Here is a 19,634-nt window from a genome sequence, read left to right on the forward strand (position 1 = left end):
CTCTTGTGATGGAGCTGTGATGAGGATGGTGGGTAAAGGTCTGGAGAGAAAAGTTGGCTGTGGCTCAGGTGGGCTGGGTGGTGACGGTGGAGGACTCACTGTAACTATGAGGGAGAAAAGAAACATAGATTCTGACCATTTCAAAATATCAGTCTGACATTATCCACCAGCAACTTTGGTCGCCCTCAGAGCTCCAAAAGGAAAACAATCAGATAATACCAATGAAAAGTCTGTGCTCTCCTGTGGGGAGATTTGATCAGTTATTGAACAGACGAATAAACAGTAACACCTCTGTGAGACCTACAAACGCAAACTTGACCATCATCACCTAACACTTGATTTATTGTAACTCTGAATGTCTGAAACAGCTCTGAGAAGACAGGTGTCAGAGGAGGAGGCTGAAGAAACGAAAAACACTCACAGAAAGTTTACCCATTTAAATGTTAAAGGCAAAGATCTGTTTGTTTCTTTTTGTCAGAAAATCGGTGACCATAACTTCAAACAGAACAACCCAGAGAAAAACAAAGAAACAGCACAGCACAGCTCAGCCAGATACTGAAACACAAACTGAATCTGAAACACGACCAAGTTAGAGAACACAACTAGAAACTACAACATATCAAAATACAACAACATGACCAACCAAAAAACAAACTAACATCAAAAAAGGTCACACCTTAATTCCATTAAATGTCTCAACACGAACATAACATCCATTTATCGTCTGTAACATTAATCTCATTTAGCATCATTGGGAGGATAAGAGGAAAGCACATCTATAAGGGATCGTCAGTCTATCACAAACAGTTACCTACCAAACATGTTACTGTAGAGTGGGGGGAAGCGTTACTGTATTGATTTAATCCACAGAGAACATGCAAACGTCACACAGACAAGCTCCTGGAATCAAACCAGGGAACTTCCTGCTGTGAGGCATCAGCACTGAAGGCCTGCACATCACCATGAAGCCCCAGATAGAACCGCAGCCCTACAGCAGCAAACAAATCCTCCAACATCATCAAATAAATGTAAAACAGATGAAAAAGCTGCAAAGATAATCAATACCACAAAACAACCCACACTTAGAGGGCATATCAAAAACAACATAACTAAATACAACAACACAGCAGAAATCAAACAAAAACGGAGGACCGCAGCTTCAACAAACAGCCAGTTAAAACAAAACGTCCAAATAAAGATCAAGGATTTAAACAAGCAGGACCCTCAGTGTAAAGGTCATTACTTATGATGCCAGGGGATCTGTGTTCAGGTCTCTGCTGTGTCATAGGGAATAAATGTGAGTAACGTCTTTCTTCTTCTGAAGGAAAATGAGACTTAAGACGACAGTATCATGTTGATTTTTATCACAGCTCTGTTTGATTTTGATTTTGAGACAATTTTGGCAAATTTTGTAGTATTTTCTATCCTGCACACTACACAATTTATGCCCCACTTTTTGCCTTTCTACACATTTTGATCATTCTATCAGATAAAAGCACTGCATTCATTCCTTTTCTGTACCGCTTGTCTTGTTCAGGGTGGTGGGTGGCTGGAGCCTATCCCAGCTGTCAGTGGGTGAGAGGCAGGGTGCACCAGCTGCCAGCCAATCGCAGGGCTGACACAGAGACAGATAACCTTTCACACACACTCACACCTAGGGACAAGTTAGAGCTGCCAATTAACCCGATGAGCATGTTTTTGGACTGTGGGAGGAAGCCGGAGTACCAGGAGAGAACCCACGCATGCACAAGGAAGACGCGCAAACTCCACACAGAAAGGCCCACCAGCCAAGGTGGGGATTTGAACCGGTGACCTTCTTGCTGTGAGGCTGCAGCGCTAACCAAAGCGCCACCATGCAGCCCAGCACTGTCTTCAACAAGGATTATTTTTTAAACTAGTGAAGTTATTTTTCCATGCAGACACTTCACTTAAGTTGACATGAAATTTTAAATTAAGGAAAAGTAAGGGGAAGTAAAGGGGTCTTCAAGAGTATTTACAAAAAAAAGGAAAAAGAAAAGAAAAGAAAAGAAAAGAAAATAGTTAGATTTAAACACTTACAGAAGCACAATACGAATACTGATATTTTTAAGAAAAAAAAAATCCAATTTTATTTATTTATTTAGCAAATAAGTGTTTCCTAACAAGAAAAACAGCCATTATTTGGGTAAATCAATGACTCAGTCTCGGAAAAGTCATGAATAACATATTTTTATGAGTTTCAAGAAAAGCATGTTTGTGCCAAAAGAATTTTAAAAGAAAGTTTTTGTAAATAATCCCCATAAAATGGGCCTAATAATGAGTACCAGGAGCTGTAGTTTAGTTCATGTGGTCTCTTTCATAAAATGTGTTTCCACCTGATGACTGTGTGTTATTCTTTAATCAGGCATTGAGCGTGTTATTGTTATTATTACCATTATTATCATTTATTTATTCATTTATTCATTTTACTGAATTTTAAGATTCACAGACTAAATGAGACAAAAACATGTTCGTGCTCAATTTAAGGCTTTACCCTGAGCTTAAAGATAAATAAATAAAAGCAAGTCAAACACTTAAAACAAGGTTAAATATCTGTCATGTCTAAATATCAGAATAGAGATCTTGATAAGTGACAAATCATTAGCAGTGTATGGAGTCTATGAGAAGTCCATGTATTTATCTTTCACCTGACAAGTCCAGAAAAAAATATCTTATTTCAAGATACTAAAAGACAAAAATGGAGCCTGAAAAATGTGTCTGTTTTTTTAATTTCTTGGAATCTGAATCTGAATAAAGTCTTCTTATGAGAAACTAGACATTTACATTTGTCTTACCCCAAACAAGGATTTGTTTAATAAAGAGTTGAGGAGTCATTTTTGTCTTTTAACATAATTGTGAGGCAACATTTTCTAGTACTTGTCAGGCAAACGTTAAGGGTAATAAGAGAACTTATTAATAATAAGACACCTAAAGAAAATGCCTGCTTAGATAGCTGCTTTGTACTTTGTTTTTGTTTATGCTCTGGAAAGAAAATTCAGAAAGTAATTGTGTGCCAAATACGTTATGACATGAAAGCTGAGGGCTGCGTGGACACTGAGAGTGACGTGAAAAGCAGAGTCAGAATCCTGATGTGTGTGAACACACTCAGCTGAAAAAAAGGCACCTTCTGGATCTGTGAGCTCCCTGCTAGAGGACTTTCTAGCTGTGTGTTTGTGTATGTGTAGATGTGCGTGTCTGATCAGTGCATTTCAATTTAGTATGAAGAGCAACAGCACATTTCAAATTGGATTGAGCTAATTTCTTAAGAGCGTTAGAGCCGTGTCTACATCTGATAAGCAGGACAACAGTAATCATTCACAGTGATCAACGCGGAGGTTTCGAAATACTTTCACCTACTTTCCAAGACACCTGATACTAAGACTACAACAAAAACATGTACACACTGTGACATAAACACAAAGCGGCTTTATTTACCAATAGTAATGTGATCCTTTTCTCCAGCTTTACCTGTGCAATGACAAAGAAGAAAAGTCAACGAGGGAGGAAAACAAACCCCATGCATGAGATGAATTCTTACCTTTCATTTTAAGTGTTAAACATTTTTCAATACTTTAATCCAAAGTCTTAGATAGTTAATGCCACTACTGATCATATAGTTGAAAGACCCAAGGTAAGAAACATATATCTCCCTTTAACAGCTCACATCTTAGATTGACTATATGTTAGTGTTTTATGGGCCGAATCTAATCCTGTCCAGAAGCAGCAATTCTTAAATCTGATCTGTATAAACTCACGGATCATCTCATGGTCATTAAGTTTTTGTTTCTTCTGTTCTCAGAGTTTCCTGCTTAAGTTAACACATTATAGTTTAAATATTGCTAACTCGTACCTGTAATTTCCTTCTGGCTTGCTCCAGACCCCATCAGGCTTCACTCAGCTGTCGTACAGTCCCTACATGTCCACACACAGCTCTCACATTTTGGTCAGTCTATGATAGCAGACATTTAGGATGTGTGCTTTGTTTGAGGCTGCATGCAGCACTCTGCTCTGTCCCTGCCTCTACCACACCCCCCTCAAGTCGTCTGAGGGACAGGCTCTAATCCTGAGCAGTAGTAAGGAGTTCTGGATTTAAAGAGTAGACGAGGATAAATTAGTGTAAACTCTTGTTTTGTTATGGAAACAAATTATAGAACTCTCACATGATTATTCCTGGATCATGATACAAAAATAGACCACATGAACCAGGATTTATCGTTACATGAGATTCTAAAAATGTGACATGAAGACCTGTTGGGATTAATGGAAAAGTAATCTTTTTGTTGATGCAAATGTTTCCTGTAATTGATTGTGAAACGTGAGGATATATGACTGTCAAATGTTTATCAGCACTTTGTATAGCACATTAAATGCAGAAAATGATGTAGGGAAAATTCGGGAAACAACTCATGACAAGATATGTCCAGCAGAGGGCACATCTGGTCTGTTATTTATCATACTGTCTCCAGCTAACCTGTTAGCAGCCAGGGTTTGATAAACACTGTCAGTATTTCTCTGCTCTCCTGCAAGTCACAGAGAAGCACATGGTTGTGTGATCGCTCAGATTTTTTTTTTTTTTACTCACCACTGGTGTTTGATTTTTTTTTCAATAAACCACTTGAGAAGAGGAAACCACTTCTACATTTTTCTACTTAAATGCCCTACTTCTGTGTCAGTATAGAAAGGACTTTTAATATCTTCAATTAAAAGTATTGTAATCAACAATAAAAATCCATTATAATCAATCTCAAAACACATATGTCACATGCATGTTCCAATAATGCCCTGGAGGGACGGTTTTACAAATCTTGTGTCTCCAGGTTAATGTCCAGTTATGCTGGAAAACAATCTATAGCAGACCATGATGATTCCCCATGGTACATTACCCTTAAAAATGTTTTGTTTGTTTGTTTGTTTTTCTGGGATTTTGAGGCCAGTGGTCCCATACTGACGTGCACGCATTAGCCTGTTCCAAATTTTTTTTCTGTGATGATTACGTCTTTAACATGTACAATTTTAGTTACCGTGAAATAAGTTCATTTAATTTGATTTTGAGCATGTTATGTCTTTGATATAATTCTACAACAATGGGTGTATGTGGAAAGATAATATCAGTGCACCTTACACATCACATGAGGACAGTGGCCTTTTTATATTTTCACATATGTACAGATATAACAATAGGAATATTATGACTGATGATTATTATTTAAACTAACTCAGTTTATTTTCTATTTTAGTTTTTGAGCTTTGACTATAAATGAATACATTATTTCTGGTTATAGTATTTGAAACTCTGTGTTACTGTTTGAAACCATCCCCATGTCTCATCACTTGGAAATAATTAGCTGTGGAAAAAAAAATATTATTAACTGTTCGTAGGCTTTTTCTCTGGGCTTTATTTTTTTTCCCATATAGCTGCTTGTTGTATTACTGTAGACGGAAACTGATTCTCAGCCATGCAAATAAGCCCTTATTTGTTTTGTATAATCGTTCAAACAGTGAGTATAAATACATAAATTCTGCTCCCAGCAGGACCCACCACTGTAATATTAAAGAAAAAAAAAACAGCTTATTTTTTTTTTTTTTTTTTTGGAGGGGGGGGGTCTTACAGGATCAAAGGGTGCTATCTTAATGCTCAATGCAAATATCAGGTATCTGTGGCTAATGTCCTGAATCAAATCCAGTCCTCTGTGAAAACTTTGGAGTTGTTTAACCCAGGTGAAATCATGGACTGTATAAAACATGGACGTAGTCGCGCTGACGTCACCCATCTGTTTCTGAAACGGAAAATGAAGCTCATGGGCTATAGCGGCCATATTGGCAGTGGCAAGGGCTTCGCGTACAGCCATTGGGTGCCTGTCGGTCACGTGACCCTCAGCTGTGCCTTTTATTGGGGGAGTTCGCAATCTTAATATCCTCCAAACGGTCAAGTTAGAAAAAAATTCACCCCCAATACAGTGGGTGCCAGTGGTAAAATTAGCGACTCAGACAGGAGACATTTTTTGAACCAGGCTGTAAATAGGTTAATTTCTGCTTTGAAAATTGCTTTTTTTGGCTTGGTGTGTCCGTGACTTCCGCTACTTCTGGAGCCAGCCTCAAGCGAACACTCGAGAAACAGCAGATTTTAGCACTTCCACATTGTCTAACCCTAACCCTAACCCATATTCTCAGACCGGAGGTTGCTGCTTGCTCACCACTTGAGGCTTCAATGACACACAGTGCTCAAGTAGGACACCTAGTGGCCAATAAAACAAAGAGCAATCGATGCATGTTACTGGCTCATGGACTGTTTGGGATTGATTCACATGCACATCCCGGTAAAACTACACTAAGCGATTGTATGCTTTCAAGTGGATACACAAATCATTATTATAAAACCAATAATAATAACGAAAATAAATACTGGAGAGTATGTCTCTTATTTGGCACGTTTTTTTGTAACCCCAATAAACGCTCCATTTATTTGTATTAAAAAAATGTTTCGGTTGTTTTGCTACATTCATAAGATGTGCTCTACAAACAAACTGACTGATGTCATTATCACATGGGGCTGGTGCGAACACAGATCATTTTATGGATTTTGGCAAAGTCTGTTTTGGGGTTTGTAGTGCCACAGTATGTGATAACACAAATATGTAATTATGTATTACATTTTTAATATATCATGTAATATCGCTGTATTTGTAATAATCTGACACATATTTTTAGATGAATTTGTGAACGCAGTGTGTAATAGGATTTGCTGCATTATGTAATACATTTTGCCACATTGCATCAGTCACTAAAAAATGCAGGTGTGTCACTAATTATTATTTTCTTTGTAATCAAGAAAATGTAAAAAATTATGTTCATTATGTAACAAACCACCAAAATTGATGTCTTGATTTAAAAAAAAATCAGTAAACCATCAGAAAAATGTCGACTTAAGAATACCAGCATGAAACATAATTTATCTTAAAAACCAGTAGGATGTTTCATTGGTCAGATCTGAATCAAATATAACTGATTTTCTTAGAAAATGTGTTGTTTGAAAGCTCACATAGACAAAACAGAAAAAGAAATATGGAACAGAACGTGTGTTGTCCTTCATCAATAGTGACAGGATATGTCAAACAAACTCTCACAATATATAAGTGAAAAGTAGTCTACAGATTAGAGCAGGCAACTCTTTTTCCTTAAAACTCCAGCAAAGAAAAAGGGAACTATCTCAGTACATTTGAAATTGTTTACTGTAGTCGACTGAAGGCTGTTGCTGCCAAAGAAATAGAAAAGAAATATTGTTGTATTGAAGAAATGGAGATAGAAGAAAGTTTTCTTTCTTTTCCATGTTTGTTTTAGTGTTTTGTCTGCTTTGTGTCATGTGTTGCATGTATGTGTGTGTTCCAAGATCTGAGTGCAGCGATGACGCTGGTGCCATTAAAAGTCAAAATTTAAATTAGAGATATCTATTTGGCTGGTTTGTTGCATAATGCACCTAATTCTTACATTTTCTTGATATAAAAAAATACAACACCTGCATTTTGTAATGACTGATGCAATATGTCTGAATGTACTACATAATGCAGCAAAGTTTATCACATACATTTAAAACACTATAAAACAAAATGTGTCAGATTATTACAAAATGCTGTTTTTTACAAAATGAATTGAAAATGTATTACAGTATTACAGCACGGGTCGTTATAACATGATGTGGCACCACAGGTTCATTGGTAAAGAGGTTCATGAGTGTGGGGGGAAATGGGGTGTGCTTGAACTGGGCAGTGTGTGTGTGCTTGAGGAACTGGGCAGAGTGTGTGTGTGCTTGAGGAACTGGGAAGAGTGTGCGTGTGCTTGAGGAACTGGTTCTGAGCTTTTATCCACAGTGTTTAGACTCAGTCAGTTTCTTCAGTTTTTAACTTTTTCCTCAGCCTTGGAAAAACTCTAGCTATTGGGTTAGGGGTCCACAATTAGCATGGCAAATCCTGGAAAAATCTTTGCATAATATACGGCCCAAATATTGAATAGATTCTGCTTCCCAGTTCCATGTGTACCGGCTCCTGATGTGGGTTGGTGGACTGTAGTTTGGTGTCAATACCTGGGTCTTGTCAATATGAATCTTGTAACCTGACAGTGAACCATATTCCATAATCATTCCCATCAGTGCAGGCAGAGTTTGAGTAGGGTTGGTTATATTTAACAATAAGTCATCTGCAAAAAAGGATAGCTTTTGTTCACCAGACGTCATCCAGACTCCCGTTATGTGGGAACTCTGCCTTATCCACTGACTCAACGGCTCTATAAAAAGGGCCAAGAAGAGCGGCCAAACACAGCGTCCCTGCCTTGTGCCTCTTTCCAAGATAAATCAATCAGATAGGGCTCCGTTAATCTTTATTTTAGCTCTTGGTTTATTGTACAAAGCAGCAATTACATCAATTAGGGCAGTGTTTCCCAATCCTGGTCCTGGGGGACCCCCCTGCCCTGCACGTTTTAGATGTTACCCCACTCCAGCACACCTGATTCAAATGAATGGCTCGTTATCCGGCCCCAGCAGGGCTCGATGACGAGCTGATCATTTGAATCAGGTGTGTTGGAGTGGGGAACATAAAAAACATGCAGGGCAGGGGGTCCCCAGGACCAGGATTGGGAAACACTGCATTAGGGTCTGGTGGAATCCAAATTTAGGCATTACTTTATATCAAAAGGTCCATGTGACCCAGTCAAATGCCTTCTCTGCATCCAAACTCAGCACAAGGGTTTCTAATCTTTGTTGCATTGAACGGTCCAGAACATGTCAAGTTTTCCTGAGTCTGTCTCTGTCTGATAGACTCCATTCTAGTCCACTTTTTTCGTAGCCTAAATTGACCTCTTCATTTTAGGCTACTTGTTAAAGTAGACCTAATGCACACCTTGATTTGAAGCCTAGCTCAAATTGACCTCTTCATTCTGGACCACTTCTGCCACATTCATAAGATGTGCTCCACAAACAAAGACTCATTCATGTCATTGTCACATTGAGCTGGTGTATTGAGCTATTATTGTGGCAAAATGATGTGTGTGTGGGTCAATGCATCCACGAATATGTGAACTGATCCACAAATGTGTGGACCGATTCACGAATCTGTCAAATATTTACAAATGTGTGCACAAATCCACAAATGTTTAAACTGATTCACAAATAAAAATGTAGTCTGAGATGGCTGAAAAGTCTCAATTTTTTTTTTTTGTTTGTCTTACAAGAGCTAAAAATCCACACAAATCATCAGATACAACTGAGGCAGTGTGGATTGCTAAGTGGCTGAGGCGTGGTGCTACAATGATAGCTCCATACCTGGCAGCCTGCGCCTGGGAGCCTGAGCTCAGGGCAAAGTAATCCGCCTCTCACAGACGGATTCTTTCTCATTTGCAGATCACTGGCCCGGCAGGACTGTAGCAAACATCACGTGCACACAGACAGTCCATCGGGAGGCCCGCCTCAGTCGTAATGATGACAATAATGATGGGATTTGAAAAATACCCAGACTTTTCAGCCATTTAAGACCATCCATTTATTTGTAAAGCAGTTTAAACATTTCTGGATTGGCAAAGACATTTGTGGATATTTGACACATTTGCAAATCTGTTTACACCTTTGTGTAATCAAACATTTGGGATGCATTTACACACGCTAATCATTTTGTTACAATAATAGCTCCATACTGGTGCAAATACTGATCATTTTATGGCTTTTGGCAAAGTATGTTTTGGGGGTTTGTATTGCCACATTATGTAATAACGCCCCATGATGTAATAATCTGATTAATTTTCAATTCACTATGTAATAACGCTGCATTTTGGTCTAGAATCTTTGAGCGCAGTGCATAGTAAACTCCTCAGCATTATGTAATACATTCTGACACCGCGCATCCATCAGTAAATACAAAATGCAGGCGTTGCACTTTTTGATGAAGAAAATGTAAGAATTATGTGCATTATGTAACAAACCACCAAAATGGATGTCTTTATTAGGAAAAAAAAACAGATCATCAAAAAGATATTGACTTAGAGAAAGCAGCATGAGGGGCAAATATAATTTCATTAGAAAAACTAGTGATGACGCCTCATTGGTCAAATCTAAATCAAACTCCAGTGACTGGCACCAAGCGCCAGGAGCGTCAGGGGGCATCAGGTGTTGGCAGGCCATTTGGGTACCTCTCAGCCAGCCCCCAAGGCAGCCACACTTAGCCCCGGACCGCCTGGACCACCGGGACCACCGGGACCACCGGGACCACCGGGACCACCTCTCGGCCCTGGGTGACTTCTGCACCTCTCGGCCCTGCGCACCCACACTTAAGCACCCCCCCTCTGCTGACTACACCACACAACCACGGCCCCAAAAGACCTTGCGCCCTAAAATTCCTATCATTTCAGTTTTACCCATTGCTAGGTGCCTTGCCAACCTCTCAGCCCTCCAGGCACCCACACTTACAATATATTTCTGATGGTATAACATTTTTTTTTTTTTTTAATTTGAGATATCTATTTGGCTGGTTTGTTGCATAATGCACCTAATTCTTACATTTTCTTGATATAAAAAAATACAACACCTGCATTTTGTAATGACTGATGCAATATGTCTGAATGTACTACATAATGCAGCAAAGTTTATCACATACATTTAAAACACTATAAAACAAAATGTGTCAGATTATTACAAAATGCTGTTTTTTACAAAATGAATTGAAAATGTATTACAGTATTACAGCACGGGGCGTTATAACATGATGTGGCACCACAGGTTCATTGGTAAAGAGGTTCATGGGTGTGGGGGGAAATGGGGTGTGCTTGAACTGGGCAGTGTGTGTGTGCTTGAGGAACTGGGCAGTGTGTGTGTGTGCTTGAGGAACTGGGCACAGTGTGTGTGTGCTTGAAGAACTGGGTAGTGTGTGTGTGTGCTTGAGGAACTGGGCAGTGTGTGTATGCTTGAGGAACTGGGCAGAGTGTGTGTGCTTGAGGAACTGGGCAGTGTGTGTGTGCTTGAGGAACTGGGCAGAGTGTGTGTGCTTGTGGAACTGGGCAGTGTGTGTGTGCTTGAGGAACTGGGCAGTGTGTGTGTGCTTGAGGAACTGGGCAGAGTGTGTGTGCTTGAGGAACTGGGCAGTGTGTGTGTGCTTGAGGAACTGGGCAGAGTGTGTGTGCTTGTGGAACTGGTTCTGAGCTTTTATCCACAGTTTTCAGACTCAGTCAGTTTCTTCAGTTTGAAACGTTTTCCTCGGCCTTGGGAAAACTCTTCCACACGGCACTGAAGAGGCTGGAGTACACAGAGAGCGTGTAGCCACTTTACACGGGTCAGGGTGAACTGTTTCCCAGAGTACCAGCTGCTCAAACTGGGTGTAGCATCCCGATCTTCTGCTGCAGCAGGATCTACAGTGCCCAGACCTCTGGGGCTGAACCCTGGTTCTGTTTGCTGCTCTAGATCTGGATCATCTGCGGAGATCATGACTCTGGAGTCACATGACACACAATATCTTGTTGACAGCACACCATGCAAAAGAACACTCACCTGTTGGGAGTGAAAGTACACTCACAGGTTTCACAGGTTTGTCTGTCAGGTGTTTGTTATACGTCACCTCACTTCATTTCGTGTCTCCACTTCCCTCCTTTGTTTCTCTGTAGATGGACACCTTGGGACAGAAGCAGAAAGCAGCAGTAAAAGCTCCTTTGCAGTGTAACACACGTGAACCTGGCCGATGGACAGGAAATGAGCGCCTCAGTGTTGGCGAGGCAGCTACGATCAATCAGATAAAACCAGAGAGGAATGAAAAGAGAGGAGGAATGGCTTTGTAGCTGTCAGTTCACAGGCTTTAAATATGAAGGCTTACACTTCCATGGATACAACACCTGAGTTTGAGCTGTTTGAGCGTCTGTGGAAGAAAACTTTCAGGGAGCATCAGCAGCACACGTACACCGATCCAGACAACACGTTGCATGTCATACCTGCATTTACTGCAGCGTTTGCATTCACTGGAACAGTCGTGGCCGTAAGCTCAAGTGGTTTGTGGTAACGCTGCACTGAAGCCCGCTCTGGTCCCAGCTCAGGACCCGACATTGCACCCACTTGATGAGTTTGAAAGAGCTCAACCGTCGTCGCTCAGTGTTTTTTTGATGCACTGATGCTCCAGTAGTGTTTTCCACGCTGGCTGACGGCTGTTGGTGCTGATAGTTTGGGCTTTTCCTGAAGCGGGCGGTATGGTGTTGTACTGCGGGTCCATCCCTGTGTTTTTCATCCACTCAGGAGCCTTTGAGGCAGGTGACAGCCAGTGGGAGACAAGATGCCGTACTTTGAGGCCTTTCCTCACAACATTTGATTTTCTTCAAATGAGAACTTACCTCAAATAGGCGCTGACAATGTTTCCTACATTGTGGTTTAGAGCGCCTGTGCTCGGGTTGTTCTTCTGTCTCTGTGTCAGGGACATCTGCTCTCACAAGTTTGACCTTTTCAGGTTGTTTGACTGTGTATCTTTGTCATTTTCAAATTGGCTGTGAATGGATCACTGCACTATATCATATTGGAGTGTTAAATCACACACTTCTTCTGTTTGATGCTTCTTGCTTTTTGTTGCTTTGCCTAATTTTAGCCCGCCACCACCCCCCCTCATCGGAGGACAAATAACTTTATTCCATGCTACGCTTTCAGACCGTCTCTTTTCCTCATCCAATCACTAAGTCCTATTTTGAAAGTATTTGTTTCCAGACTCATATTTATTAAGATGGAAATTTATCTCGTCAGATCACGACAGTCATCATTTATTTAGAACTATTTTAGAACTACCTATGATCATGTGTCCTATGATCTTTGAATAATTGATCATTTCTTAACATTGTATTTTAATTTATTTACATGTTATTTGATTGTGTGTGTGTCTCAGCACACACTGCAGCTTTCCTTCCAGTTTTTTTGTTGTTGTTGTTGGTTTTTTATTTTTGGCCCGCCACCACCCCCCCTCATCGGAGGACAAATAACTTTATTCTATATTTAAAGAACTATTTCAGAAAATAGCTGAGTCTGGTCAAACTATTTTTTTATTCATTGTCCACATGATTTAATAGCTGTTTACATTAAACTAGATGAAATTTGTTTAGAAAAACACTGGCTGTAAAATTTTGATTTGGATGACACCTGAACAAGCTCTGTTCATCTATTTCAAATTAGATTAGCAGATTATTAGCTGAACTGATAATTGTGTTGGACACACACAACAATTAACTTTGATTTTTTCTCTGAACTTTTACCCTGCCACCACCCCCCCTCATCGGAGGACAAAGTACTTTGTTCTACATTAAAGACACTAGTTTGGAAGTTGTCAAACTAGTTGTTTTTAAAGTTTAAATGATTCCTAGAAAAAAAAATTGTGTGTGTCATCCAATCTTTAGCTTTTACCCTGCCACCACCCCCCCTCATCGGAGGACAAATAACTTTCTTCTACTTTAAAAGAACTATTCAGAGTCTAACTTTTTTTGCCTGTTTTTTTTTTTCTTGTTATCAGGATAATTATTGTGATTTTGGAGACTACTCTATTAAACGTAATTTAAACACTTTTTACTGGACAACACATTAGCTTTAACCATCTAATCAAGATATCAAGTAAAATGTTATAGGAAAAATAACTATAATTTTGTGTGTGATGTCCAACCTTTTACTTTTACCCTGCCACCACCCCCCCTCATCGGAGGACAAATAACTTTCTTCTACTTTAAAAGAACTATTTAGAGTCTGTCTTTTAAATTAACTATTTGTTTAATTAATTCATTTATTTTTTGTTATTGAGATGATAATTGTGATTAAAAAAGTGATAAAAAATAAACTAAAAACCTATTATTGGACAACACATAAGCTTTAACTATCTAATCAAGTATCATTTAGTGAAATGTTTGAATTTTAAGGGTAATATAATTTTGTGTGTGTTGTCCAACCTTTTACTTTTACCCTGCCACCACCCCCCCTCATCGGAGGACATATAACTTTCTTCTACTTTAAAAGAACTATTTAGAGTCTGACTTTTTTTTTGCCTGATTTTTTTTCTTGTTCTTTGGATAATTATTTTAATTTTGGGAACTTTTTTGAACATCATTTAAATACCTTTTATTAGACAACACACAATCTTTAACTTATCCAATCAAGCATCATTCAATGAAATGTTTGAATTGAAAGAATAATATAATTTTATGTGTGTGTGTGTGTGTGTGTGTGTGTGTGTGTGTGTGTGTGTGTGTGTGTGTGTGTGTGTGTGTGTTGTCCAACCTTTTACTTTTACCCTGCCACCACCCCCCCTCATCGGAGGACAAATAACTTTCTTCTACTTTATACCTACTTTAAAATAACTATTCTAGGGTTTTTTATGTTTTTATTTTTCTCTAATTTAAATGATTTTTGAAAGTAGTTTAACTGTTTAAATGTTTTGTGTGTTTTTAGTTTTTTTTTATGAAGTGTGTGTGTGTGTGTGTGTGTGTGTGTGTGTGTGTGTGTGTGTGTGTGTGTGTGTGTGTGTGTGTGTACTAAATAATGCAAATACTTACCAAACACTTACCTCTTCTCCTTGGCTGAGTTCATCCTGGAGTCCTCACCCCGTCTTGCGGCTTATCTTCTCCTCCAGGTTTCTCTGCTTCTTCTGCAGCTTCATCCTCTTGGACTGTTGCTTCCGTAAGCGCATCTCCTTGTCGGCAGGATCAGGATCCTCTGAAAGAAACCAAATATTCAAGGTGACTTTTGAGTGAAGCTGAGAGATTGTCTCTTATTTGACAGATTTTTGATCAAATCAAATCTTTTTTTTAAAAGAGAAATTTAAAAACAAGGTTTGAAAGTTGCTTTCTTACCCCTGGCCTGGATCTTGGCCTCCTTCTTCTCACTCCTGGTGATGTTCTTGAGGACCCGGTCCCTCTGGAGCTCCAGGAGGCGCAGTTTCAGTTTTGAAAACTGGCTCTCATTTTGAAGAGGTTGATGACTTTTCTCTTCCTCCTGTTCCCCAGAGTGTGCCTGTCCTCTACGTTTCTCCTCCTGCTCCCGCAGCACCCTCCTTCTTCTTTCCCTTATCCACCTGCTCTCCGTCATCTCCCGCTTGTCCGCCCACACCGCATCTTTCCATTTCTCCTCTTCCTCCTCATATGGGCTTGGTTCCTCCTCGGTCTCTTCGTCCCCGTCACCTAGTTTCAGGACCACTAGCCACCCTGCCTCCTGCCACTGTCTCTGCTTTTCAAGTCTCACCCTTTTTTCCTCTTCCTCCAGCCTCAGTCTCTCCCTCTCAAGTCTGGCTCTTTTCTCCTCTTCCTCCTCATCTGTTGTGAATGTCTGTACCTCCGTCTCTGCGTCCTCGTCACGTATTTTCAGGACCACTAGCAACCCTGCCTCCTCCCACTGTCTCTGCTTTTCAAGTCTCACCCTTTTTTCCTCTTCCTCCAGCCTCAGTCTCTCCTTCTCAAGTCTGGCTCTTTTCTCCTCTTCCTCCAGCCTCAGTCTCTTCTTCTCAAGTCTCAGTCTTTTCTCCTTTTCCTCCTCATCTGGTCTGATTATCTGTACCTCCGGCTCTTCCTCCTCGTCATCTACTCTCAGGACCCGTGCCAACAGTCTCTCCTTCTCCTTCTCCTTCTCAAGTTTCACTCTTTTCTCTTCTTCCTCTAGCCTCAGTCTCTCCTTCTCTTCCTCTGCTCTAAGTCTCTTCTCCTCCTCCTGTCTTTCTCTCTGCCTCCTGGTCTTCTCCATAAGAGCCTTTCTCTCCTCTTCCTGCTTTTGTTTTTCTCTCTCCTCCCTCAATCTCAGTCTCAGTCTCTCCTTCTCCTCATTCTGGTTTGGTGGTCTCTCCTCTTCCTGCTCCTGTTTCAGTTTCCTATTCTTTTCCTGTTTTCGTCTCTCCCCCTGTCTCCAGCACTGCTCCGCCTCCTGTAACAGTCTTTCTAAATCCTCCTCCTCCTCTAGTCTCAGTTTCTCTTCCTCCTCCCGTTTTCTCTCCCTTCTCCTCCTTCTGTTCTCCATCATCTCTTGTCTTTCAATGACTTCCTTGTCCTGTCTCTGTCTCCTCTCCTCCTTCTCTTTTAATAACTCCTCTTTCAGTGTCAGTCTCTCCTCCTTCTGTGTCAGTCTCTCCTCCTCCTCCTCCTCCCGTATCAATTTGTCCACTTGATCCTCTTGCATCTGTGTCTCCTCCTCATCCTGAATCAATCTCTCCTCCTCCTCTCGTATTAGTTTGTCCACTTGGTCCTCTTGCATCTGTGTCTCCTCCTCCTCACGAATCAGTTTCTCCTCCTCCTCTCGTATCAGTTTGTCCACTTCGTCCTCTTGCATCTGTTTCTTCTCCTCCTCCTGCTTGCGTTTTTCTATCTCCTCCTTCAGTCTCAGTCTCTCATTCTCCTCCTTCATTCTTAGTTTTTCATTCTCCTCCTCCTCTTTCAGTCTCTGTCTCTCCTCCTCTTCCTTCTTTAGTCTCAGTCTCCTCTCTCTTCTTCTTCTTCTCTCCATACTTACCTGTTTGTCTCTTTCCTCCTGCTCCAGTCTGAGTCTCTCCTCCTCCTCCTCTAATCTGACTCTCTCCTCCTCCTGCTCCAGTCTGAGCCTCTCCTCCTGCTCCAGTCTGAGCCTCTCCTCCTGCTCCAGTCTGAGCTTCTCCTCCTCCTCCTGCTCCAGTCTAAGTCTCTCCTCCTCCTCCTCCTCCAGTCTGAGTCTCTCATGCTCCTCCTCCTCCAGTCTGAGTCTCTCATGCTCCTGTCTCAGTCTCCTTTCTTTCCTTCTTCTCCTTCTCTCCATACTTACCTGTTTGTCTCTTTCCTCCTGCTCCAGTCTGAGCCTCTCCTCTTCCTCCTGCTCCAGTCTGAGCCTCTCCTCTTCCTCCTGCTCCAGTCTGAGCCTGTCCTCCTCCTCCAGTCTCAGTCTCCTTTCTTTCCTTCTTCTCCTTCTCTCCATACTTACCTGTTTGTCTCTTTCCTCCTGCTCCAGTCTGAGCCTCTCCTCTTCCTCCTGCTCCAGTCTGAGCCTCTCCTCTTCCTCCTGCTCCAGTCTGAGCCTGTCCTCCTCCTCCAGTCTCAGTCTCCTTTCTTTCCTTCTTCTCCTTCTCTCCATACTAACCTGTCTGTCTCTTTCCTCCTGCTCCAGTCTGAGTCTCTCGTCCTCCTCTAATCTGAGTCTCTCGTCCTCCTCTAATCTGAGTCTCTCGTCCTCCTCTAATCTGAGTCTCTCCTCCTCCTCTAATCTGAGTCTCTCGTCCTCCTCCTGCTCCAGTCTGAGTCTCTCCTCCTCCTGTCTCAGTCTCCTTTCTTTCCTTCTTCTCCTTCTCTCCATACTTACCTGTTTGTCTCTTTCCTCCTCCTCTAATCTGAGTCTCTCCTCCTGCTCCTTCTCCTCCTCCAGTCTGAGTCTCTCATGCTTCTCCTCCTCCTCTAATCTGACTATCTCCTCCTCCTCCTGCTCCAATCTGAGTCTCTCCTTCTCCTCCTCCCCCTCCTCTAATCCGGCCATCTCCTCCTCCTCCTGCTCCAATCTGAGTCTCTCCTTCTCCTCCTCCTCCTCTAATCCGGCCATCTCCTCCTCCTCCTGCTCCAATCTGAGTCTCTCCTTCTCCTCCTCCTCCTCCTCTAATCCGACCATCTCCTCCTCCTCCTGCTCCAATCTGAGTCTCTCCTTCTCCTCCTCTAATCTGACTATCTCCTTCTCCTCCTGCTCCAGTCTGAGTTTCTCCTCCTTGTCCTCCTCTAATCTGAGGCTCTCCTCCTCCTCCTCCTTCAGTCTCTCCTTCTCCCCCAGTCTCAGTCTCTCCTCCTCCTTCAGTCTCAGTCGCTCCTTCTCCTTCAGTCTCAGGTCCTCCTCCTCCAGTTTCACTCTCACCTCCTCCTTCATTCTTATTCTCTTCTTTGCCTCCTTAAGTCTCTGGCTCTCCTCCTCCTCCTCCTCCTCCAGTTTCAGTCTCTCTTCCTTCAACAGTTTCAGTCTCCTCTTTGCCTCCTTTAATCTCAGTCCTTCCTCCTCCTCCTCCAGTTTCAGTCTCTCCTCCTTCATCAGTTTCAGTCTCCTCTTTGCCTCCTTTAATCTCAGTCCCTCCTCCTCCTCATCCAGTTTAAGTCTCTCCTCCTCCTTCAGCCTCAGTCTTTCCTCTTCCACTTTTAGTCTCAGTCCCTCCTCCTCCTCCTCCAGTTTCAGTCTCTCCTCCTTCATCAGTTTCAGTCTCCTCTTCGCCTCCTTTAATCTCAGTCCCTCCTCCTCCTCATCCAGTTTAAGTCTCTCCTCCTCCTTCAGTCTCAGTCTTTCCTCTTCCACTTTTAGTCTCAGTCCCTCCTCCTCTCCATCCAGTTTCAGCTCTAGTCTCTCTGTCTCCTCTACCTTTTGCAGTCTCATGCCCTCCTTCTCCTCCTCCTGTCCTATTCTCTCCTCCTTTAGTCTCAGTCTCTTCTCTTCCTTTTCTTTTCTCAGTCTCTCCTGTCTTTGTCCTTTTTCCTTCTCCTCCTTTAGTCTCAGTCTCCCTCTTTCCTTCTCCTCCTCTTTCAGTCTCAGTGTCTCCTTCACCTCCTCCTCCTCCTCCTTCAGTCTCAGTGTCTCCTCCTCCTCATACAGGACCTTGTCCTTTCTTAGCTCATGTATGACCTTTTGTACCTGCTGGTCAATCAGATTCACCTCCTCCTTCAGTCTCAGTGTCTCCTCCTTCTCATACAGGACCTTGTCCTTTCTTAGCTCATGTATGACCTTTTGTACCTGCTCGTCGATCAGATTCACCTCCTCCCTCAGTCCCAGTATTTTCGCTCTTGGTGTTCTCCTTCTTTCCAAACTTGCCCGTCTCTCTCTCTCTTCTTTCTTCCTCAGTTTCAACCTCTTCTTCTCCTCCTCCAGTCTTAGTCTCCCCTTCTCCCCCTCTTCCCATCTCAGTCTGTTTCTGTCAAAGCGCTCCTTTGCCTTTTCTAGGTCATCTATTGCCTTTCTTAACACCTCCTCAGGCTGATTCACCTCCTCCACCAGTCCCGGTGTTTTCACTCTTTGTGCTCTTCTTCTTTGCAAACTTATCTGTCTCTCCTCCTCCTTCAGTCTCAGTCTGTTTCTTCCATTCACATCATTTGTCTTTTCTAAGCCATGCGTTAACTTTCTTAACTCCTCCTCGTACAGATTCATGTCCCACTCCAGCTCCTCCAGCTCCTCCAGCTCCTCCAGCTCTATCACTATGTCCTCTATTTGTGTTCCCTCCTCCTCCTCCTCCTCCAGTATCAGTTTCTTTCTCTCGTCCTCCTTCAGTCTCAGTCTCTCCTTCTCCTGCCTCAGTGTCTCCTCCCACTCCCATCTCTCCCTCTCTTCTTGCTCCTGTCTCTGTCTCCTCTCCCTGCTCCTCATCCTGGCCATACTTACCTCTCTCTCTTCCTCCTCCTGTCTCAGTGTCTCCTCCCACTCCCATCTCTCCCTCTTTTCTTGCTCCTGTCTCTGTCTCCTCTCCCTCCTCCTCATCCTGGCCATACTTACCTCCCTCTCTTCCTCCTCCTGTCTCAGTTTCTCCTCTGACTCCCATCTCTCCCTCTCCTCTCGTTCCTGGCTCTGTCTCTTGTCCCACCTCCTTATCCTGGTCATACTTACCCCTCTCTCCACCTCCTCCTGCTCCTGTCTTCGGCTCTCCATACTTACCATCTCTCTCCTCAAG

The 19,634-nt window shown here is 42.1% G+C and overlaps 1 protein-coding gene across 1 annotated transcript; it reads right to left on the reverse strand.

The window, feature by feature from the left end:
- Positions 1-14,510: 14,510 nt before the first annotated feature.
- Positions 14,511-16,771, reverse strand: LOC141796180 (uncharacterized). Its single transcript, XM_074677155.1, has 2 exons — positions 14,851-16,771; positions 14,511-14,713 (listed from the first exon to the last, which is right to left on the reverse strand). Exons 1-2 carry the CDS (start codon positions 16,769-16,771, stop codon positions 14,598-14,600), a joined length of 2,037 nt encoding a protein of 678 aa, XP_074533256.1. The 3' UTR covers positions 14,511-14,597.
- Between the last annotated feature and the right edge of the window lie 2,863 nt (positions 16,772-19,634).

Source organism: Halichoeres trimaculatus, unplaced genomic scaffold, assembly GCF_033239565.1.
Source record: "Halichoeres trimaculatus isolate MK-OKI-2021-1 unplaced genomic scaffold, fHalTri1.1 fHalTri1_scaffold_10, whole genome shotgun sequence".
In the NCBI taxonomy this organism is placed as follows: Eukaryota; Metazoa; Chordata; class Actinopteri; order Labriformes; family Labridae; genus Halichoeres; species Halichoeres trimaculatus.

Excerpts from the sequence above, each read along its gene's own strand:
- LOC141796180 (XM_074677155.1), bottom strand. The coding sequence starts at position 16,771 with ATGGAGAGAAGGAGAAGAAGGAAAGAAAGGAGACTGAGACAGGAGCAT. Across the intron at positions 14,714-14,850 it reads GGCCAAGATCCAGGCCAGGG|AGGATCCTGATCCTGCCGAC; the intron begins GTAAGAAAGCAA and ends GGTTTCTTTCAG.